Source organism: Apium graveolens, unplaced genomic scaffold (assembly GCF_009905375.1).
Source record: "Apium graveolens cultivar Ventura unplaced genomic scaffold, ASM990537v1 ctg522, whole genome shotgun sequence".
In the NCBI taxonomy this organism is placed as follows: Eukaryota; Viridiplantae; Streptophyta; class Magnoliopsida; order Apiales; family Apiaceae; genus Apium; species Apium graveolens.
The window spans coordinates 21114-42291 of NW_027418868.1; the positions used below are offsets into that span (position 1 = coordinate 21114).

Sequence of the window (21178 nt, forward strand, 5' to 3'; positions counted from 1 at the left end):
GATATCAAGATGCATCTAAACGATATATTTAGCATAAAAGATCTGGGATCTCTAAGCTATTTTCTTGGCATTGAAGTGGGGTATGTGAATGATGGAATCACATTAGCTCAACGAAAGTTCACAAAAGACTTATTGTCTGAAGCTGGATTGAAATTTGCAAATCTGTAGCAACTCCTCTTCCTATTAATCTCAAGTTGGATGCTGATGAGGGAGGAAGTATTTGAAGATCCAACCTTCTATAGGTGCTTAGTATGAAAGTTGAACTTCTTGACTCATACAAGACCAGATTAGCTTTCACAGTCCAGCACCTCAGTCAATTTCTTCAAAATCCTAGAGAAACCTCATTACAAAGATTTAATACATGTGCTGAGATATGTAGCATTAACCGTAGGACAAGGAATTTTGCTTAGAGCAAATGATCAGCTCACGTTACAAGCATATTCAGATTCTGACTGGGGGGCATGCTTGAATACTAGGAGATCAATTACTGGATATGTGTTGTTGCTTGGCAATTCACCTATCAGCTGGAAGTCTAAAAAACAGAGCACGGTATCTAAAAGCTCATCTGAAGCCGAGTATAGAGCAATGTCTCCAATGCAGCAGCAGAAGTCACATGGACAGTGAGGACTACTGGATGAGTTAGGATGTCAGAAATTTGAAACCAGTCACACTGCATTGTGACAATCAAAGTGCTATACACATAGCTAAAATCCAGTTCAACATGAGAGAACTAAGCACATTGAAATTGATGTGCATTTTACTAGAGACAAAGTGATGGAAGGTCTTTGCAAATCTCCTACTTGCCAACAGAGTTGCAGATTGCTGATACGCTTATAAAAATTTTGCAATCAACTAAGTTCCAGGAACTATTATCCAACTAAGCATGACAGATGGAGAGAGCCTAGTTTGAGGGAGGCTGATAAGAGTAATGAAGATACAGGGCAGCTATGATGTAACTCACAAGTAGAGAATAAAACCTCAATAATTAGTTACAAGTAACGGACTATGCCAGCTGAGCTAAGAGAGCCAATACTACATATAGAAAAAAACATCTAGAGAATAGTTAGTTAGTACAGATGAATGAATCAAATCTCTCTCTAATCTCTCTCTTCACCACAAGCATCTCTCTCAATTCTCTATCTCTATGATTTATTGTTTGATGGTAGAAGAGTTAGTTCATAACTTGTACATACAGTTTATAGTCTGTAGTTTATTGTAATCATTGAGCTGAGTAATGGATGTTCTTATAATTCAAAGTCTGATCCAGTACAGTTCTTGATATAACAAGTTCATTTCGTTAATTGTGACACTTCTCTCCTACTTCAAAACATGGGAAGAAAATTTTGGACATGACAATTTAAACAATATCTCTCCTAATATCCAGCTTCTTTTCTTTTCTTTTCAAAAAAATCACTTTGGAACAAGCTAAAGAAATTAAATTTTTTTCTCTTTTCCTTTCTTTAACGTAAAGGTCTCTGGAACTCAGTGTAAGAGCTAAGCTAGCCTACTGATCATAGTTGACAATGTTAATGAAAATTAACTGCAATTACTTCCATGTCCGCTTACTGATCATAGTTGACAACGTTAATGCAAATTAACTGCAATTACTTCCATGTCCGCCTGCAAGAGGTCTTTACTGAGATCCTACAAGTCAGGTACCATAATAATATAAAAGAAAAAGGGTGAGTTCATGGACTTCTATTTTTGCTAATTCATGGACTTCGCGGAAGAGATTCTATTCCCTAGCCCTTATCTTAAGAATCTCAAATTGATTTTACCTTCTAGCTGCTACAGCTTGCATTAAAACTGTATATTTCATACCTTTCCAGGTGGCATGGTATTATATGTGGAACTTTTGGGCCTCTACTACATTATCTACTATGGTTTGACAAAGAGTGTAATTGATCATGTTGGCCGCAACTTAAGGACGAACCAATAAAATTATGCAACCCATCAAAAAATATTTATTACGAGGAAAGTATTCGAGACAAAAAGACTTAAGACAATCATATACCTGGATATATAGCTCAAGAGTTATTAGCCAACAAAGGCCTGTCGTTGTGATTTGGGTGCACTACGAACTCTGATTGTCTGGTTGAGAAAGCATCACATGAGCCACAGATGTCCAACTAGATAAACTAAAGCAATATAAGTAACATACTAATAGATCCTCAAGAGAGATGTAAATAGATATCATGACATACATAAATTTTTAAACTGACACAACTTATCTCATGATCTCTCTAAGCGCACACTTTTGGTGGAAGAAGAATTAAAGATAATTCTAATTTATGTAGAAAAAAGACACTGTAATTCTGATTCAGGTAGGGATCCAGACTAAATTAGAAAGCTCTGTTGGACAAAGTTAGTATTTTAGACTAAATTGTGAATCATTTTGAGACTCTATATGAGTGAGACACATTATGTGTTAGTACATTATGTGTTAGTGGTGTGTATTTATTGGAACGTATTCTCCTCTTCGAGGGGATTCCAAACGTATATTTACACGCTCAAAATGAGTAAAAGGTGAATGAGAACTGATGTTCCAAAGTTTTACCTTTTAATATGAAAAGTGGTTTTGTACCACATCGAGAGTAGCACAAACCTATTCCTTAGTTTTTCTTATAAATACCATGTACCACATGGAAAAGAAATATAAGTCCTTGCAAGCCTCTCTTTATAAATAGAGTCTTAGGGCACCAATTTTATTAAGTCGAGGAAATAAGAGTCATCTCTTTCATTCTCGGTCTCTTAGTCTTTTATTTTGTTAATATTCCGGTGATAGTTCTCGGCTTAGTTCAAGTTCGCTGAGAGTATATTCGATCTATCGATTATACTAGTATCTCATTTTATCCTGGGAAGCAGGTCGCTAAATACGGATGGTGCGGGGCGAAACTGCTTTAAGAAGACATTTTTCTGGACTCGAGATTAAATCCCATCTCTGTTGTTTTCTCAAACCCTTCTCCTAATTTAATTGTTAATTCTTATATGCTTATGTGATTTAAGAATTAGCAATGTCTTGTGAATTAGTTATATTCAATATATATATATATAATAATAATGTATTTATCGTACAAGATTGATACAATCTTAAAGCAGTTTCCTTCAATTTTCATACTTTCTGTGAGTAGACGCTAAGTCAATTTGATTGTTTAAATTGGATTTATTTATGGGTATATGAGTGGCCATATTTGCCTCATTAATTAAATTAAATTAGTACGTTAATTTCTTTGATCACTTGTTGCCATGTGCTTGAAATTAATATAAATTTGATTTTAAGTGGTGTTTTGTTTAAGTATAACAGGGTACAAAACACCACTTAAAATCAAATTTATATAATTTCAAGCACATGGCAACAAGTGATCAAAGAAATTAACGTACTAAATTTAATTTAATTAATGAGGCAAATAATGGCCACTCATATACCCATAAATATAAATCCAATTTAAACAATCAAATTGACTTTAGCGTCTACTCACAAGAAAGTATGAAAATTGAAGGAAACTGCTTTAAGATTGTTATCAATCTTGTACGATAAATACATTATTATTATATATATATATATTGAATATATAACTAATTCACAAGAACATTGCTAATTCTTAAATCACATAAGCATATAAGAATTAACAATTAAATTAGGAGAAGGGTTTGAGAAAACAACAGAGATGGGATTTAATCTCGAGTCCAGAAAATGTCTTCTTAAAGCAGTTTCGCCCCGCACCATCCGTATTTAGCGACCTGCTTCCCAGGATAAAATGAGATACTAGTATAATCGATAGATCGAATATACTCTCAGCGAACTTGAACTAAGCCCGAGAACTATCACCGGAATATTAACAAAATAAAAGACTAAAGAGACCGAGAATGAAGAGATGACTCTTATTTCCTCGACTTAATAAAATTGGTGCCCTAAGACTCTATTTATAAAGAGAGGCTTGCAAGGACTTATATTCTTTTCCATGTGGTACATGGTATTTATAAGAAAAACTAAGGAATAGGTTTGTGCTACTCTCGATGTGGTACAAAACCACTTTTCATATTAAAGGTAAAACTTTGGAACATCAGTTCTCATTCACCTTTTACTCATTTTGAGCGTGTAAATATACGTTGGAATCCCCTCGAAGAGGAGAATACGTTCCAATAAATACACACCACTAACACATAATGTACTAACACATAATGTGTCTCACTCATATAGAGTCTCAAATGATTCACAATTTAGTCTAAAATACTAACTTTGTCCAACAGAGCTTTCTAATTTTAGTCTGGATCCCTACCTGAATCAGAATTACAGTGTCTTTTTTCTACATAAATTAGAATTATCTTTAATTTCTTCTTCCACCCAAAAGTGGCGCTTAGAGAGATCATGAGATAAGTTGTGTCAGTTTAAAATATTATGTATGTCATGATATCTATTTACATCTCTCTTGAGGATCTATTAGTATGTTACTTATATTGCTTTAGTTTATCTAGTTGGACATCTGTGGCTCATGTGATGCTTTCTCAACCAGACAATCAGAGTTCGTAGTGCACAAATCACAACGACAGGCCTTTGTTGGCTAATAACTCTTGAGCTATATATCCAGGTATATGATTGTCTTAAGTCTTTTTTGTCTCGAATACTTTCCTCGTAATAAATATTTTTTTTGATGTGTTGCATAATTTATTGGTTCGTCCTTAAGTTGCGGCCAACATGATCAATTACACTCTTTGTCAAACCATAGTAGATAATGTAGTAGAGGCCCAAAAGTTCACATATAATACCATGCACCTGGAAAGGTATGAAATATACAGTTTTAATGCAAGCTGTAGCAGCTAGAAGGTAAAATCAATTTGAGATTCTTAAGATAAGGGCTAGGGAATAGAATCTCTCCGCGAAGTCCATGAATTAGCAAAAATAGAAGTCCATGAACTCACCCTTTTTCTTTTATATTATTATGGTACCTGACTTGTAGGATCTCAGTAAAGACCTCTTGCAGCGGACATGGAAGTAATTGCAGTTAATTTGCATTAACGTTGTCAACTATGATCAGTAAGCGGACATGGAAGTAATTGCAGTTAATTTTCATTAACATTGTCAACTATGATCAGTAGGGCTAGCTTAGCTCTTACACTGAGTTCCAGAGACCTTTACGTTAAAGAAAGGAAAAGAGAAAAAATTTAATTTCTTTAGCTTGTTCCAAAGTGATTTTTTTGAAAAGAAAAGAAAAGAAGCTGGATATTAGGAGAGATATTGTTTAAATTGTCATGTCCAAAATTTTCTTCCATGTTTTGAAGTAGGAGAGAAGTGTCACAATTAACGAAATGAACTTGTTATATCAAGAACTGTACTGGATCAGACTTTGAATTATAAGAACATCCATTACTCCGCTCAATGATTACAATAAACTACAGACTATAAACTGTATGTACAAGTTATGAACTAACTCTCTACCATCAAACAATAAATCATAGAGATAGAGAATTGAGAGAGATGCTTGTGGTGAAGAGAGAGATTAGAGAGAGATTTGATTCATTCATCTGTCTAACTAACTAATTCTCTAGATGTTTTTTTTTCTATATGTAGTAGTGGCTCTCTTAGCTCAGCTGGCATAGTCCGTTACTTGTAACTAATTATTGAGGTTTTATTCTCTACTTGTGAGTTACATCATAGCTGCCCTGTATCTTCATTACTCTTATCAGCCTCCCTCAAACTAGGCTCTCCATCTGTCATGCTTAGTTTGGATAATAGTTCCTGGAACTTAGTTGATGGCAAAATTTTTATAAGCGTATCAGCAATCTGCAACTCTGTTGGCAAGTAGGAGATTTGCAAAAGACCTTCCATCACTTTGTCTCTAGTAAAATGCACATCAATTTCAATGTGCTTAGTTCTCTCATGTTGAACTGGATTTTTAGCTATGTGTATAGCACTTTGATTGTCACAATGCAGTGTGACTGGTTTCAAATTTCTGACTCCTAACTCATCCAGTAGTCTCACTGTCCATGTGACTTCTGCTGCTGCATTGGACATTGCTCTATACTCGGCTTCAGATGAGCTTTTAGATACCGTGCTCTGTTTTTTAGACTTCCAGCTGATAGGTGAATTGCCAAGCAACAACACATATCCAGTAATTGATCTCCTAGTATTCAAGCATGCCCCCCAGTCAGAATCTGAATATGCTTGTAACGTGAGCTGATCATTTGCTCTAAGCAAAATTCCTTGTCCTACGGTTAATGCTACATATCTCAGCACATGTATTAAATCTTTGTAATGAGGTTCTCTAGGATTTGAAGAAATTGACTGAGGTGCTGGACTGTGAAAGCTAAATCTGGTCTTGTATGAGTCAAGAAGTTCAACTTCATACTAAGCACCTATAGAAGGTTGGATCTTCAAATACTTCTCCCTCATCAGCATCCAACTTGAGATTAATAGGAAGAGGAGTTGCTACAGATTTGCAAATTTCAATCCCAGCTTCAGACAATAAGTCTTTTGTGAACTTTCGTTGAGCTAATGTGATTCCATCATTCACATACCCCACTTCAATGCCAAGAAAATAGCTTAGAGATCCCAGATCTTTTATGCTAAATATATCGTTTAGATGCATCTTGATATCCTGAATTCCTTTATCATCATCTCCTATCAGAATAATATCGTCCACGTACACCGCAAGTATTATCATTTTTCCATTTTTGGTGTGCTTTATGAACAATGAATAATCATTTTTGGATTGTACAAATCCCTTATGTCTCAGCGCCCCCATCAACTTGGCAAACCATTCTCGAGAAGCTTGTTTCAAGCCATAAAGGGATTGACGAGTTGACAGACTAAATTATCGGGATTTGGAACACCTTCCGGGATTGTTATATAGACTTCCTCACACAAATCTCCATGTAAGAAAGCATTGTTGACATCTAGTTGTGATAAGAACCATTTCCTATGAGCAGCCACATCAATTAGGCATCTAATGGTATTCATTTTTACAACCGGTGAGAATGTTTCTAAGAAATCAATACCCCATTTCTGATTGAATCCTTTTGCCACTAATCTGGCCTTGAATCTTTCTATAGTACCATCTTCCCTCATTTTTATTTTATAAACCCATTTGCAGCCTATGGCCTTCTTGCCAGGAGGTAAATTGAACCAAATTCCAAGTATGATTAGCATGCAAAGCTTCGAGTTCTTTATCCAATGCTGCAACCCATCTTGGATCTTGAGATGCTTTAGTATAGGTTCTGAGCTCAACTAGTACATCTGCCTTTGCAATAAAACAGTGGACTGTAGCAGGTAGTTGACTAAATTCTACTATATTACACTAATGACTTGTGGTTGGAGTTCTTATTTGAGTTGTACCACATACAAATTCATTGTATATAGTAGGTGGTTTAGTGACTCTAGTACTTTTCTGGTTGGTGGAGGGGGTGATATAGAATGGACCAGAAGAATTAGATGATGTGTGGTTGTGAGGTTCTATATTTGAGCTATGCATATCAAATATACCAGGTAAAGATCTATGATAGAAGGGTACATAGTCAGTAGAAATAGGTAAGAAAATCGCAGGTGGTAATTGAGATGTTGTAGCAGATAAATGATATGGAAAATGTTGTTCATGGAAAGTAACATATCTAGAGATATGTATAGAAAGAGTAGTGGGATTGAGTACCTTGTAACCCTTCTGTCCTATAGAATATCCAACAAAGACATGAGGCTGGCTCTTTTATCAAATTTACCTCTATGTTGGTTAGAAGTTGATACATAGCACAAACACCCAAAAACTCAGAGATAATTCACATCTCGTGCTGATTGATGAAGCATTTCGAAAGGACTGATGTTATGAAGGACTTACAATGGCATTCTGTTGATCAAATGAGTTGCGCAAAGGACACATTCCCCCCAAATTTGAGGTGGGACAGTTTCCAGGAGGTGCCTGTGTTTTCTCTCCACAACACCATTTTGTTGTGGAGTATAGACACAGGTTTTCTGATGCAAAATCCCTTGTTTCTGATAAAAATTCTTTAACTCTCCTTCACACAGTTCCATTGCATTGTCAGTTCAAACAAATTGAACTTCGGCATGAAATTATTTTGTAACATATGTAATGAAATTTTTGAATATCTGCACTACATCAGATTTAGATACCATCAAAAAAATCCAAATCATTCGGGTAAAATCATCCACTATAGTCATAAAGTATTTACAACCATTATGAGCAATGACTCGATTAGGACCCCAAGTATCTATATGAATAAGCTGAAAAGCTTTTGAGGTCTTACTAGTACTAGAATGAAATGGACTTCTTGTATGTCTGAGATAGGACATATCTGACATATGCCATCTAAATTGCACTTTTCTTGACCAAAAATAGATGTAACATGGCTAAGCATGGAAACTGGCAAGTGGCCAAATCTTAAGTGCCAAAGTTTGGTCTTATTACAATGATGACAGATATGTTGCAAACCATGTTTGTTGCTGCTGTATACTCTTCTGTAACTGTTGTGAAGTATTATCACCCCTCCTGTGATGCTGATCATCTTCAAGATAGTACAATCCATTCTTAAAGCTACCAAGATGCTGTGGCCTCATTGAAGGGCCCTGTAAAAAACAACCATTATCATTAAACGTCACACTACATGCCATATCCTTGCATATTTTAGGAATAGACACCAGATTAAACTTAAAATCCGGAACATACAGAACATTCTTCAAAACGATATCGTTACTACGATTGACTGTTCCTGTGTGAGCAATTTGAACTTGTTTTCCATTGGGTATCGTTATGTAACTACTTGGTGTATGGACAATATCATGTGATGTGAAGAGAGATATGTCACAACACATGTGGTCAGTTGCACCACTATCCACAATCCAATTAGTACCTGAAGATGATGTGAGCTAACTGTCCCTGCCATATTACAGAATTTACCTGCCATATCTATAGATCCAGTGTTGTTAGAATCATTAGTAATACTTTCCTTTCCAATCAGCTGGGAATTTGCTGGTACTGTGCAACAGTGAAAGAGACAGCGCCATCATTAGTAGTGTTTGTTGTTTCTTCTCCACCAAACTGTGCAGTATGACCTTGCTTCCTCTCTGTCCTTGAATTTGCAGGATCACCATGAATTTTATAGCATCTATGTACAGTATGACCAGACATCTTACAGTGATCACAAAAATAGTTGTTCTGTCTTTTTGGGTCACCAAAGTTTTGTTTAGAGTTAATTGCAGTTTTGCAACCCTTATCTTTCATTTAAATTCAAAACCGTATACCTATTTTGTAAATACAGTTTTGCAACCCCTTACTTTCAAATCAAATACAACATGCATCCCCTTCATAATTTTCAGTTATAAAATTGGATTGAGGTGTTTAATATTATTTTTATAATTTAAAACATTATAATTAATGTCATTTATTTTATATTTTAACTTATATAATTTTAAATGTCAATTATTTTATATTTTACCCCAATATAATATTAATGTCAATTATGTATATTTACTCAATATAATTTTTTAAATAGTTAAAATATATATATATTTAGAAATTTTATGATTATATCTATAAACTATATTTTGCTTGATAAATATATTTTAAGTATTTTTAGCATTATGATTAATTTAGAGTATTACTAATAGAAACTAACTATATTTTTTCATGTAAAAAATGCATTAAAATATATATTTTTATTGATTTGAAATTTTAATTATTAATATCAAACAACTCAATTCCAATTTATTACTTAAAATTGTGAAGGGGATGTATGTTGTATTTGATTTTGAAAGTTAGGGGTTGCAAATTGTATTTTACAAAATATGTATATTGTTTTGAATTTAGATGAAAGATAGGGATTGCAAACTGCAATTAACTCTTTTGTTTATTCTGTGAATTATGAGCCTGAATATGTCCTGGAAATTTCTTATGGCACCAAAAGCCATCATTTCTTCATTAGATGCTTGTGGAGTTGAAACATTCTGAAAAATCTTTTTATGGTTCTCCTCTTGCAACAACAACCTATATGCCTGAGAAATAGGTGGGAGAGGACTCATGACCGAATATTTCCTCTTATCATTTCAAAGCCTTCACTCAACTTCATCAAGAATTCAACCAATCTTCTATCTTCTTGAGATTTCATCAACTTCTGAGAGATTTCACAAGTACAATTTGTACCTCCACAAACTAGTAAGGGATCCACAGAGTCCAATTGATCCCAAAGCATCTTTATCTTAGTGTAGTAATTTGCAATAGTATCTGCACCTTGCCTGAGAATCAACAAGTGATTGTTGCAAAGCAAATAACATTGTTCCTGAAGCTTGCCCATACCTTTCTTCAAGATTTAGCCAAATTTCTCTAGCCGACTTAAAATACAACACACTCCTAGCAATATTCTGATCTAGGAAACCTAGTAACCAAGAATCATCATAGAATTGCATCTATCCCAAGCCTTTGCTGTAGCATCAGTTGTGTTTGGTTTTGTGATAGATCCATCAACAAAACCAGTTTTATTTTTCGCAGAGAGACTAATTAACATCGAGCGTTTCCAATCAGCATAACTATTTCCATCAAATTTCATTGATACAAGCTTCATACCAGGATTATCAGATGGATGTAAATAGTAGGGAGATGTAGGATCTTGAGAAGGATCAATCGGATTATCATTCATATTTACCGATTCCGATTTCAAGAAAAAAAATGATGATGATCTTTGATAAGAATTTGATTTTGAGAAATAATATATGATGAAATTTTGAATCAATTCGAGAATCAACGCTAGTGAAACTTCAAGATCTTAACAATCAACAAGAATACCAGAAAATTTCAAACAAATAAAATCTCAAGAAATTCACGATTGAAATAAAGATAACAAGCTCATTCATGGCGGAATGGATCGCAAGAAAACTTACAAACGAAATCCAGAACCGCAACAAGGTGCTCTGATACCATGTCACAATTAACGAAATGAACTTGTTATATCAAGAACTGTACTGGATCAGACTTTGAATCATAAAACATCCATTACTCAGCTTAATGATTACAAGAAACTACAGACTAAACTGTATGTACAAGTTATGAACTAATTCTCTACCATCAAACAGTAAATCAAAGAGATAGAGAATTGAGAGAGATGCTTGTGGTGAGGAGAGAGATTATAGAGAGATTTGATTCATTCATCTGTCTAACTAACTAATTCTCTAGATGTTTTTTTCTATATGTAGTAGTGGTTGCCTGTATCTTCATTACTCTTAGAGAAAATTGCACTGTGCACCCTCTTATTTTGTTTCAAAAACAAATGTGTATCAATAGTATTGGAAACTCAGTTTGCACCCCTCAACTTCAACCTGCCAATTCAGAAAGCACCCCTTCGACGATTATTATTAAAAAAGTAAGGGGTAGAATGAGAATTTCAGTAAAATATTAACTAAACTAATTTTTTTATTTTTCAGATTATATTAAAAATTGAATTTATTATTATAGCTATAAAATAATATCTTTAAATTTTTTGAATAATATTATATAGTTGAGTTTTGAATTTTAGTAATATTATTAATGTCAAAAATTATATAATTCTACCAAAATTAAATTCAAAATAATTTTTTTTATATATATTTAATTTAATATAATTATTTCATTTTAAAGTCTTTGACGTCGTTATGATTTTAAAGTGCATTTAATGAAAATATTATGATCAATATTAATATTTAATATACAAGAAATCATTTTTATAAATATTTTAACTTATTTTTGAAATTCCAACTAAAATTTATTTACATTTTAAAATAAAGTTCCCTTTTTACCCCTTATTATTTTAATTATAATCTGCAAAAGGGTACATACTGAATTAGTAAGTTGAAATTGAGGGGTGAAAGTTGTATTTCCGAAAGTTCTGGTACAAAATTGTTTTTTCAACTTTGTTTGAGTATGCAAAGTGCATTTATATCTTTCTTTTATCCAGAAGAAAGATAATATATTTTTCCGTTCTTTCTATTCTTTCATGTAGTCGGGAACACACCGTTTAGTCATAACCGAAGTTAATGCAGACCTAATTTACCCAGTTTGGGTAAAGGCGAATCAAATAGAGTGGTTACAGAATCATTCCTTGGGGCCTGGAAATTAAGTAATACTGTGACCAAGGAGGCATATGAGAAAAAAAATTGACATGTTAGTACTTAGTATCAATGTCTGGAAAATGGCTTTTGCCAGCTCAGGGGTGGTCGAGACAGAATTGAGCAATATATTCATAAAGCAAAATTTGTGATTAATATATTTGCTTGTGGTGCCTATTGCAAACTTCATTCAGTGGAAGATGTGTAATTTTCAGGTGGGAAGGGAACTCCTATATTTTCTACGTTTTCCAGATATTTCTGCAAAATCTAGATATATGTGAGACTTCAACTCAGTCTTAACATCACATATCCTGTCTTCCAATTCCAGATAGATAATGTCCTGGTTTAACTAGAGTGATGCCTCAGACAGCAATTGCAGAGTCTTTCATCTATAAATTACTCATGTCACGCCATTTTACAATATGATGAATCATGAGAGAGGATTACTATAGGATCTGTGGAAGCTATTTTTGAGTAGAGAAGTTCACAGTAAAAGGTTAACTTTCTCAAGGAGATCAATTTGGATTTAATTTTAAGATATTTGATCATCAAGATATAAATTTATGTGCAGTCCGAACCAATAAATCTAGAACCTCAATTAGTGCTTCCAGATTGTTCGGTAACACAGAACATGATTAAGCTTAGACCATTTCTTGTGACATTTTCTCTGGATGTGGAAATGTGCTGATCTAGAAGGGGTCTTTTGTTTATAATTTGTCTTGGAGGAAGTATAGTAGTTGAATATTTCTTCGAAAGGTAAATACTAGTTTGACATGATTTGACTTAAAGAGATTTTTTATATCTTCGATTCTGTTTACTAGACATATGGAGAACTAACTAATTACTTTTTGTTTATCAATTTCAGTTATCATTGGGACGGCCCTTCAAAATTTAAGTTTGTACTGGCTTTTAGTCTTGGATGCTGTGGTTGGCATACTTGTTTGACTTAAAGAATACACCCTGGAGCCAAAGATGGTGAAAGGTTTATTATGAATCGGCTATTTGAGCTTCAACCAGTGCTATAATGGTCAAATGTCTACGTCGTAAGTCATAAGTTCAAACTCCATAAATAGCCTTTCTTTATGAAAATAAGAGCAAAGCTATGTACATCTTGAACATCGATCTCCAGACTTATACTAGGCAACACTATGTTTTTTTCTATCTAATTATTAACTCCCGGAATGAAAAACACTAGGTGAAATAGAGAATACCCTAGAAAGACGTATTCAGATCGTCTAGACTTTAGAGATTAGAGTCCTACTTAAGTAGTATAATTCTTTAAATACCTGATTATTGTTCTGTGTTGTTTTAAAATGTCAATGAAACTGTACTAATGTCAAAATTTGTTGTTGGGTGCCGGCTAAGATATAATATTATTTGACCAAATCACCTCAAGTTACATGTATAGAGCTGAGTTATGCCGTATGAATTATTAAATTAAGATTATACCCTTGTCAATTATGGGGATGCTTCCTGTATAAATATAGTTGACTAGAGAGTCCTGAGAACTCAGAAAGTTATATGTGAAAAATCTTGCCATACTTTCTATTTTAGAATGGTGATAGAGATGTTTCCTTCTGTGCAATTTGACTCTCGTGGCATTCCTAATCAATTTGGCCATTCCAAGGACTATTGCAGTAGGGAAGAAGTGAATACAGAGAGGAATCAGTGGTATGGAACAGAAGAGTTTGTGCAGTGGGGGAACATTAATTTGTTCCATCAGAATACGATGATTAACGAGAATCTTTCGTTGCCTACAAAGCAGCAAGGTTTGATATTCTCTGCAGAAATTACAAATTTTGATGAGTTGTGCTATGATATTAAGCCTTCATCATCTCAGTTATGTCCGGAAGAGCTTAAAAATTTTGAAACAATCCATTCAGAATTTCAGGAGTTAATATCACCGCAGGAGTCTTCTTCTGGTATTACGATTAATCATGAAACGAAGTTCGGGCAAGCAGATTACGAACAATTTAATCTTCCCAGCCATGATACAGCATGTGCTAATGCTGGAAAAAGATTATCAACTCATGATTTCTTCTGCGTTTGGGTGGAGAGAAGTTCATTCAATCCAGTTCTCCTATTGTTAACAACTTCGAGCTTAGCCATCCATACTCAACTTCGCTTTTGGGCCTTTCTGTAGAAGAACATAGAGATGTTGAAATCATTCAGCATCTTCTAGCTTCTGCTGAAAAAGTAGGGGAACAACAATTCAGTCGTGCAAGCCACCTCCTCAGTCATTGTCATCAATGTTCTTCCATCAGAGGAACCCCTGTTCAAAGAATAGTGTATTATTTCTCCAAGGCTCTTCAACAGAAAATTGACCAGGAAACTGGAAGGAGAACAACAAAGGGTTCTGGAAAGAGGCAGTTGCTTGAGTTACAAGACACATCAATGAACCCAAACCCAAGCCTCCTTGCAAGTTATCAGAAGGTACCTTTCTCTCAAGTTATCCTCTTCACTGCCATGCAAGTGATGATAGAAAATGTATCAGAGGCAAAGCGGATCCATATAATTGACCTTGAGGTTAGAAATGGTTTGCATTTATCTATCTTGATGGAAGCCCTTGCAGCTCGATCTGACTGTCCCCTTGTGCATCTCAAGGTAACTGCAGTTGGAACTATATCGGAGCAGAAGATAAAGGAGACAGGTAAACGCCTGATGAGTGTTGCTCAATCACTGAACTTGTCCTTCTCTTTTAATGTCGTTATGGTAGCTGACATGCTAGATCTCAATGAATCGCTCTTTAAGCTAGAAAGTGAAGAAATGGTAGCTGTTTATGCACCATACATTTTGTCAACCTTGATTGAGAGGCCCAATCACCTAGAAAATTTGATGGCAGTATTTCAAAAGATTAATCCTCGCATTATGATTGTTACTGAGGTCGAAGCAAACCATAATTCACCAGTCTTTGTGAATCGGTTCGTTGAAGCTCTTTTTTACTATGGTGCGTTATTTGATTCTATGGAAGAATGCATGGATCGCGATGATCAAGATAGGATAATATCAGAATCAACACAGTTTAGTCCAAAAATAGCAAATATTGTGGCCTTTGAGGGAGAGGAAAGACGAGTACGCCATGTAAATAGCAATGTGTGGAAGGCATTTTTTTCACGATTTGGAATGGTGGAGACAGAACTGAGCAGAGCTTCATTATATCAAGCAAAATTGTTGGTTAACAACTTTGCTTGTGCAAGTTCTTGCACATTTGAGATGATGGGGAAAAGCCTTAGTATTGGTTGGAAGGGAACTCCAATTTTGTCAGTGTCTGCTTTGAAATTTCTTTAGCTTATAAAAACATTAACACCTATACAAACTACCTCCTTTGATTAACTTCTGCTTATTATTTCATTCCTGATTTATATTAGAAGTGATGGCATACCTTAATTTTGTTTTTAGATGCATATAAAGTTCTGATATTCTTGACTTCCTCGCTAGTAGAGCTTGTACAATCAATTAATGATTTGGACAAACGAATTGAATCAAAAGAAAATTAGTTGTGATGCTATCCTTTTTAATTCTTGTATTTTACAGCAGAACATCTCTTATTTTGTTGGGTAAGAGTGTCCGGATCCTAGTGCTCAAATAAAAATATAAGGAAGAATGCATGCTGAAAGTCATACTGCAGATGTAACTCACTGTCCCTAGTTCTCTTTATTTGAACACTCTATATGCCACTTCAACCAATGCTTGTCAAATCGCAGGAAGAGAACCCGGGGACTTGAAATAGTGTCATGCGAACCAACCTGACTAAAGTTCCTAGTCCATTGCTGGAAAGGCATTTAATAGGTCCTAAAGAATCATATTTTGAGTCAAGTTACAGAGAAGAATGGTCCGAATTTGGCATGACTATTCTCATGTTTGTTCTCAGAGTTGATCAGAGATGAAGGACTTTAAAGTTAAATAACTGACCATTGTCATAAGCTCTAAACTACAATGACTTAGAATTCAAATAACTGATCACTGGTCACAAGCTCAAAGATTTGTATTTTGTACTTGCTAATTGTAGGTTTTGCGTCTGTTGTGTTTTATATGTTGTTCCCTTTTTGTTTATACAGGGACCAGAACCTTGAACCTGCAAACTAGGAGTGAGGATCAGAAGATTATTATTTTGCATTACAATAAACATTCTATGAGTTGAGCAATTCCAAGGTATAATCAAGTACATGCATCTTATCAAAGTACCTAAATCGCTTGCTTCATCTCTGCTTCTAATTTTACAATTTATATATTCAAGACTGCAGAATGATAATGTCGGAGAGGAATTTTGTGTAAACCATCTGGTCGGATGAGCATCTGTATGTGATGTATAAGAATTGGTAAGAGGTTGACATTTTGATCTGCGCACTTAATTTGCATATTTAATAATTTAGTTGACCTGTACATGATGATGCAAACAATCTAAAGGGACAAAACAGAATACTTAGGTAGGACCAAGGCCTGCCTTGTACACAAATCTTAAGAAAATCAGCCACCAAATACAACTGTTCTGTTTTAACTTTGTTTTAAGGATTACTTATTCTACAGTGTTTTTTTTTTTGAGTAATAGTTATTCTACAGTTGAGAAACTATTATCAATATACAAAAATTCCTAAAGAAACTTTGTTGTTTGAAATAATAGGACAAACTATCAGGTGTTGGCGCAGGGAGGGGCGGAACTTTAGGGAGGGCCAGAGTGAGCTCTGGTCCGTGCTAACCTTCCTAATTCAAACAAATTTTAATCTAAAATTTTGAAAAAATATGAAATAATTTGGATCCGTCTCCCTCAAACATTACTATATTCTTGATTCGGCCCATGAATTGAAGTACTGCAGATACAGGCTCAAAGAGGTCTCATATAACGCACACATCTAGCTACATTGCAGTAGAAAGGTCCAGGAAATGTTTAAGAATGACACTTGACATTGTCAAGTTATTGTCATACCAATGTTCCTCGTATTAATTTGCAAAAGTGGCACCTTCTTGCTTTTAATCTCAGCCATCTTCCTAGTATATACACTTAAAAGGTATTTTTGTTAAAAAGAATCAAAGTTAAAGGTGAATGAATAAATGTCTAATATTTTACTTCATGCATATTGTATTTTGCTCTTGAAAGATAACTAAATAGGAAAAAAGCTCCATTTGAAAATATTCATAGTAATACTAAATTGAGTGACATAAATGGAGACACGCTTAAAGTCTTGAAATACCTGTGATCTATTAACTACATGTAGATGATTTGGCAAATGATCTCTGTTATATATACTACCTACTTTACTACATATCTTGACCAAGACCCTCCATATACTATTCGGCAGGTCTAATCCAGCCGAGTCGAGCCGAATATTGCCAGACTCGACTTTAACTCGATTAAAATAATTCGGATTCGAACTTAGCTTCGAGCTCGACTGAGCCTTAAATTTTAAGTTCTAAACTCGGCTCGGAAAAGGTTCGGTAGGCTCGAGTTTGGCTCGAAAACTCGAATTAATTCACTAAATATTAACAAAAACCGAAATATGATCGGTTCGACTCGAGTTCGGCTCGAGTTCGACTCGAGTTCGGGTCGAGTTCGACTCGAGTTCGGCTCGAGTTCAACTCGATAAAAAAATAATATATACAAAATATTAAATATTTACAAAAAATTATTTATAATAAAAAAAATTAAAAAATAATACAGGCTCGATAAGACTCGCAAATCTTAAGCTCGGTTCGGTTAAAAATTAGAAAAGCTCGAGCTCGAGCTCGGCTCGATTATTTTCGAGTCGAATTCAAATTTTTTACGAGCCGAGCTCGAGTAGCTCACGGACAATTTGGTTCATTGAGGCTGGTAACTATATTGTCTCTCATCCTCGGTTCTCTAACCATTTAGTTGTAAACAAATGGCCTTATCCTCCTGAACTTATATGTTGGTGTCCGGTTCCTTATGTCCCGGTATGCCCTAAAAAAAATGTATTTGTATGATCATGAGGCATGAGCTACCAAGCCCCCGACCACCACTATTGAAGAGAGATGTGAAAATTCTCACGCCGCTATCCCGGACATGAAAACTCATGCAAGAGAGACCATTTTCAATAATAAAAACTGAATAGCAATATTGCATGAGCCGAATTACTGTTTCATTTGTTTTCTACATTCGATTATGTACATGATCATAAACACAGTTAGACAAGTGAATTAAGGCCGAAAGTATTGTAAAGAATAGATATGGTGGGAGTGGAAAAATTTGAAATTCTCAATTTTATTCATCAATAAATAGCATTTTATATGTGCCGAAACATAACAGAATATCAACTAGACTAAAAAATCGAATTATTTCCCCTTCTACAATATAAATTTAATTCCCGGCCATTTGTCTCAAAATTCAATCATATTATTTAAGAAAAATTCCACTTACATGAGTTAGTATGAGAAGGTAATGAATTTTAGAAAAAATATCCCAAAATTATTATTTAGGTAAAAATGACACTCTATTTCAATTTTTTTTTAAAAATAACTACAATTTACGAATTTAGGATTGAGGATATTTATTTACCCTAAACCCTAGCTTAAATTCTAATTTAATCTAAAATGTATCATTGAAGTCTGGATTGTATGAAATTTTTACAACAACATTTCTTGTCCACAAATACTTCGGTACTTTCCCTTTATACCAAATCGCATCCTCCCAAAATTTTCTGAAATTAAAATGCAGCTACTACAACTCTCTATCCCGATCTCCTTTTTTGAGCACCATAAAAATACACAGAGATGGTACAAAATATAAAAAGAAAAGTATAGCAAAATAATAAAAAGAAGGAAACGTGTGAACTTACACTCTGTAACAAATCAGGTGACGGACAACTTACGGTGAAACTGATAGAGGCATCTAATCTAACTTACGATGAAAATTATAAAATGTTTATGGGTGTTTGTAAAATAATCTAAGTCATATTTATAAATTAAATTTGTGGTTTTAAGGGTGTTTTTACATTTTATATGTAAATTTGTGTAAAATGCTCTTCATGTGAATGAGAACAAATTTATGAAAAAATTGATGTTAATGGTATTTTGATTTTCTTCAAAAAAAATGGTATTTTGATTTGCCGCCTTAATTCTATATTTAGTATTATTTTTAGTTTGTGGGCCCCAGTGCCCTAATGTACGAAGAAACTGAAATTTGAGATAAAATTCTGAACTTATTATTTGATAAAATGATGAAATCTTTTCATCGTAAATGGCTCAGTTATGACGAATTTAGTGCAAAAATCGTCACAATATCCTAATTTGTTATAATGTTTGGAGAATATATGGAAAATATTACTAATTGGTAAAATTTGTTGTAGTAATCAATTAAATTTAGGCGTGCCAATTCGTTCGTGTCGTATACTTCCGTGTCGTGTATTTCGTGTTTCGTGTACTTGAAAGCTAAACACAAAACCGACATGTTTAGCGTTCGTGTTCGTGTACTTTCGTTTCGTGTCATTTCATGTTGTGTATTTCGTGTTAATTGAATATTAATATATTTAAATATAATATTAATATAAATTAAAATATAAGATTTTTAGGTAAAAAAATTATAAAATATAAAAAATATATATTTAGATCTCATATCTATACAATATAATGAAATCAAATAATATTTTAAAAATAAATATGCATACATTTATTATAATTCTACATATATTCAAAAAATATTAAAATTTAATTATAATATTTATTTATGTCGTATACTTCGTGTCGTGTCGTGTACTTGAAGGGTAAACACAAAACCGACACTAAATCTCGACCGTGTACTTTCGTGTTCGTATATTTTCGTGTTGTGTACTAAAAATGCAAACATAAACATTAAATTTTCGTGTCGTGTAAGTCGTATTGTGTCCAAAATTGCCGGGTCTAGTTAAATTACACACACTTAATAAGCCGGATTGGCTCAGTTGTTCAAAGAGGTGATAACTATCATCATAGTCACATGTACTACAGGAGAATTGATGATTATGTCTCATGAGTCAGAACTACTTGTCGCTTAAATGCGGTTTAACTTGTTTCACGTGCAAACTAGAATTGATGATTATACGTCCTGAGTCAGATGTTGTCACTTAAACGCGGTTTAACTTGTTTCACGTGATTTACAGGCTATTGCGTGAGCCTGTAGGATTTACCCTGTACACGCTCAAAGGAGAGCGGTCGCGGATTATCTAAAATAAAAAAAATTGCACTTAACAGTGTGCGAATTGATACCTAATACGTTACCTTATCATTTTAGTTAACATTTTTTTTGTCGGTTCTACGTGCAAGCAAATAAGTTGTATGAAAATATAGTTTAGGATTTTTTTTTAAAAAAAAATTATCATCTAAGCGAAAAATATATAAAAATGTTCACAAATATTTAAACAATAAAGTTGAATGATCGAAAAGGAAAAATTCATCAACCGAATTAACTCTGCTCTTCATAACGATGCGAATTTTTTTTATCAGTCTTAACATTTTCCAGAATGTACATTTTTACCAAAATTTTTAAAAAGTTACTATCGAAATTATATCCATCTCTACAAATATGAATTTTAGTATGAAAACAGAAATACAGAAATTATTTAATGATAATGAAAATCTACTTGATATTCAAAATTAGATAGAACTCATTTCTTTGGTAAAAATTTAACTTAGCGAAAATGGACTATTAAAATACAAGCTCGCCAAGATTTACTCGTGTAGAGGGTTTTCATAATCTCCTTCTATATATTAAAAAGAGGACCAGAATAAGTTGAGCCATTTTAATATCAGTCAAATTACATTTTGTCCTTTTATTTTGAAAAAATTATAAAAATATCATTCTCATATAATTTATGTTAAAAATATATACAACATTGTATCTCCTAAAAATCGAACATTAGACTTTCTACTCAAACATTTCATGTGATTATCATTGCGCTACCTTACTTCTTAAGTTAACTTTAAATTTTTTATTAGATAAGTTACATCCTCTCCTTTATCAAATTCGTTTTATTACTTTAATTTTTAAGTAAATAAAATGTTGTTATATTATTATGTGCCTCTTTTTTATTTAGTTTTTGTAGTTTTATTATAAATTTTAAAAATGACACCAACTCATATTTGTTTCATTCACCTCATATTCATTTCCAA

At 33.7% G+C, this 21178-nt stretch overlaps 1 protein-coding gene across 1 annotated transcript; it reads left to right on the top strand.

Moving 5' to 3' along the window:
• The first annotated feature begins 13634 nt into the window (after positions 1–13634).
• LOC141702493 (scarecrow-like protein 18) lies at positions 13635–15367 on the top strand. The gene is made up of 2 exons (XM_074506152.1): positions 13635–14139; positions 14223–15367. The coding sequence occupies exons 1-2, from the start codon at positions 13635–13637 to the stop codon at positions 15365–15367; spliced, it is 1650 nt and encodes a 549-aa protein (XP_074362253.1).
• The last annotated feature ends 5811 nt before the right edge of the window (positions 15368–21178 follow it).

Coding starts and splice junctions, on each gene's coding strand:
- LOC141702493 (XM_074506152.1), top strand. CDS start 13,635: ATGGTGATAGAGATGTTTCCTTCTGTGCAATTTGACTCTCGTGGCATT. Junction 14,140..14,222: donor CTGCGTTTGGGTGGAGAGAA/GTTCATTCAATC, acceptor GCCTTTCTGTAG/AAGAACATAGAGATGTTGAA.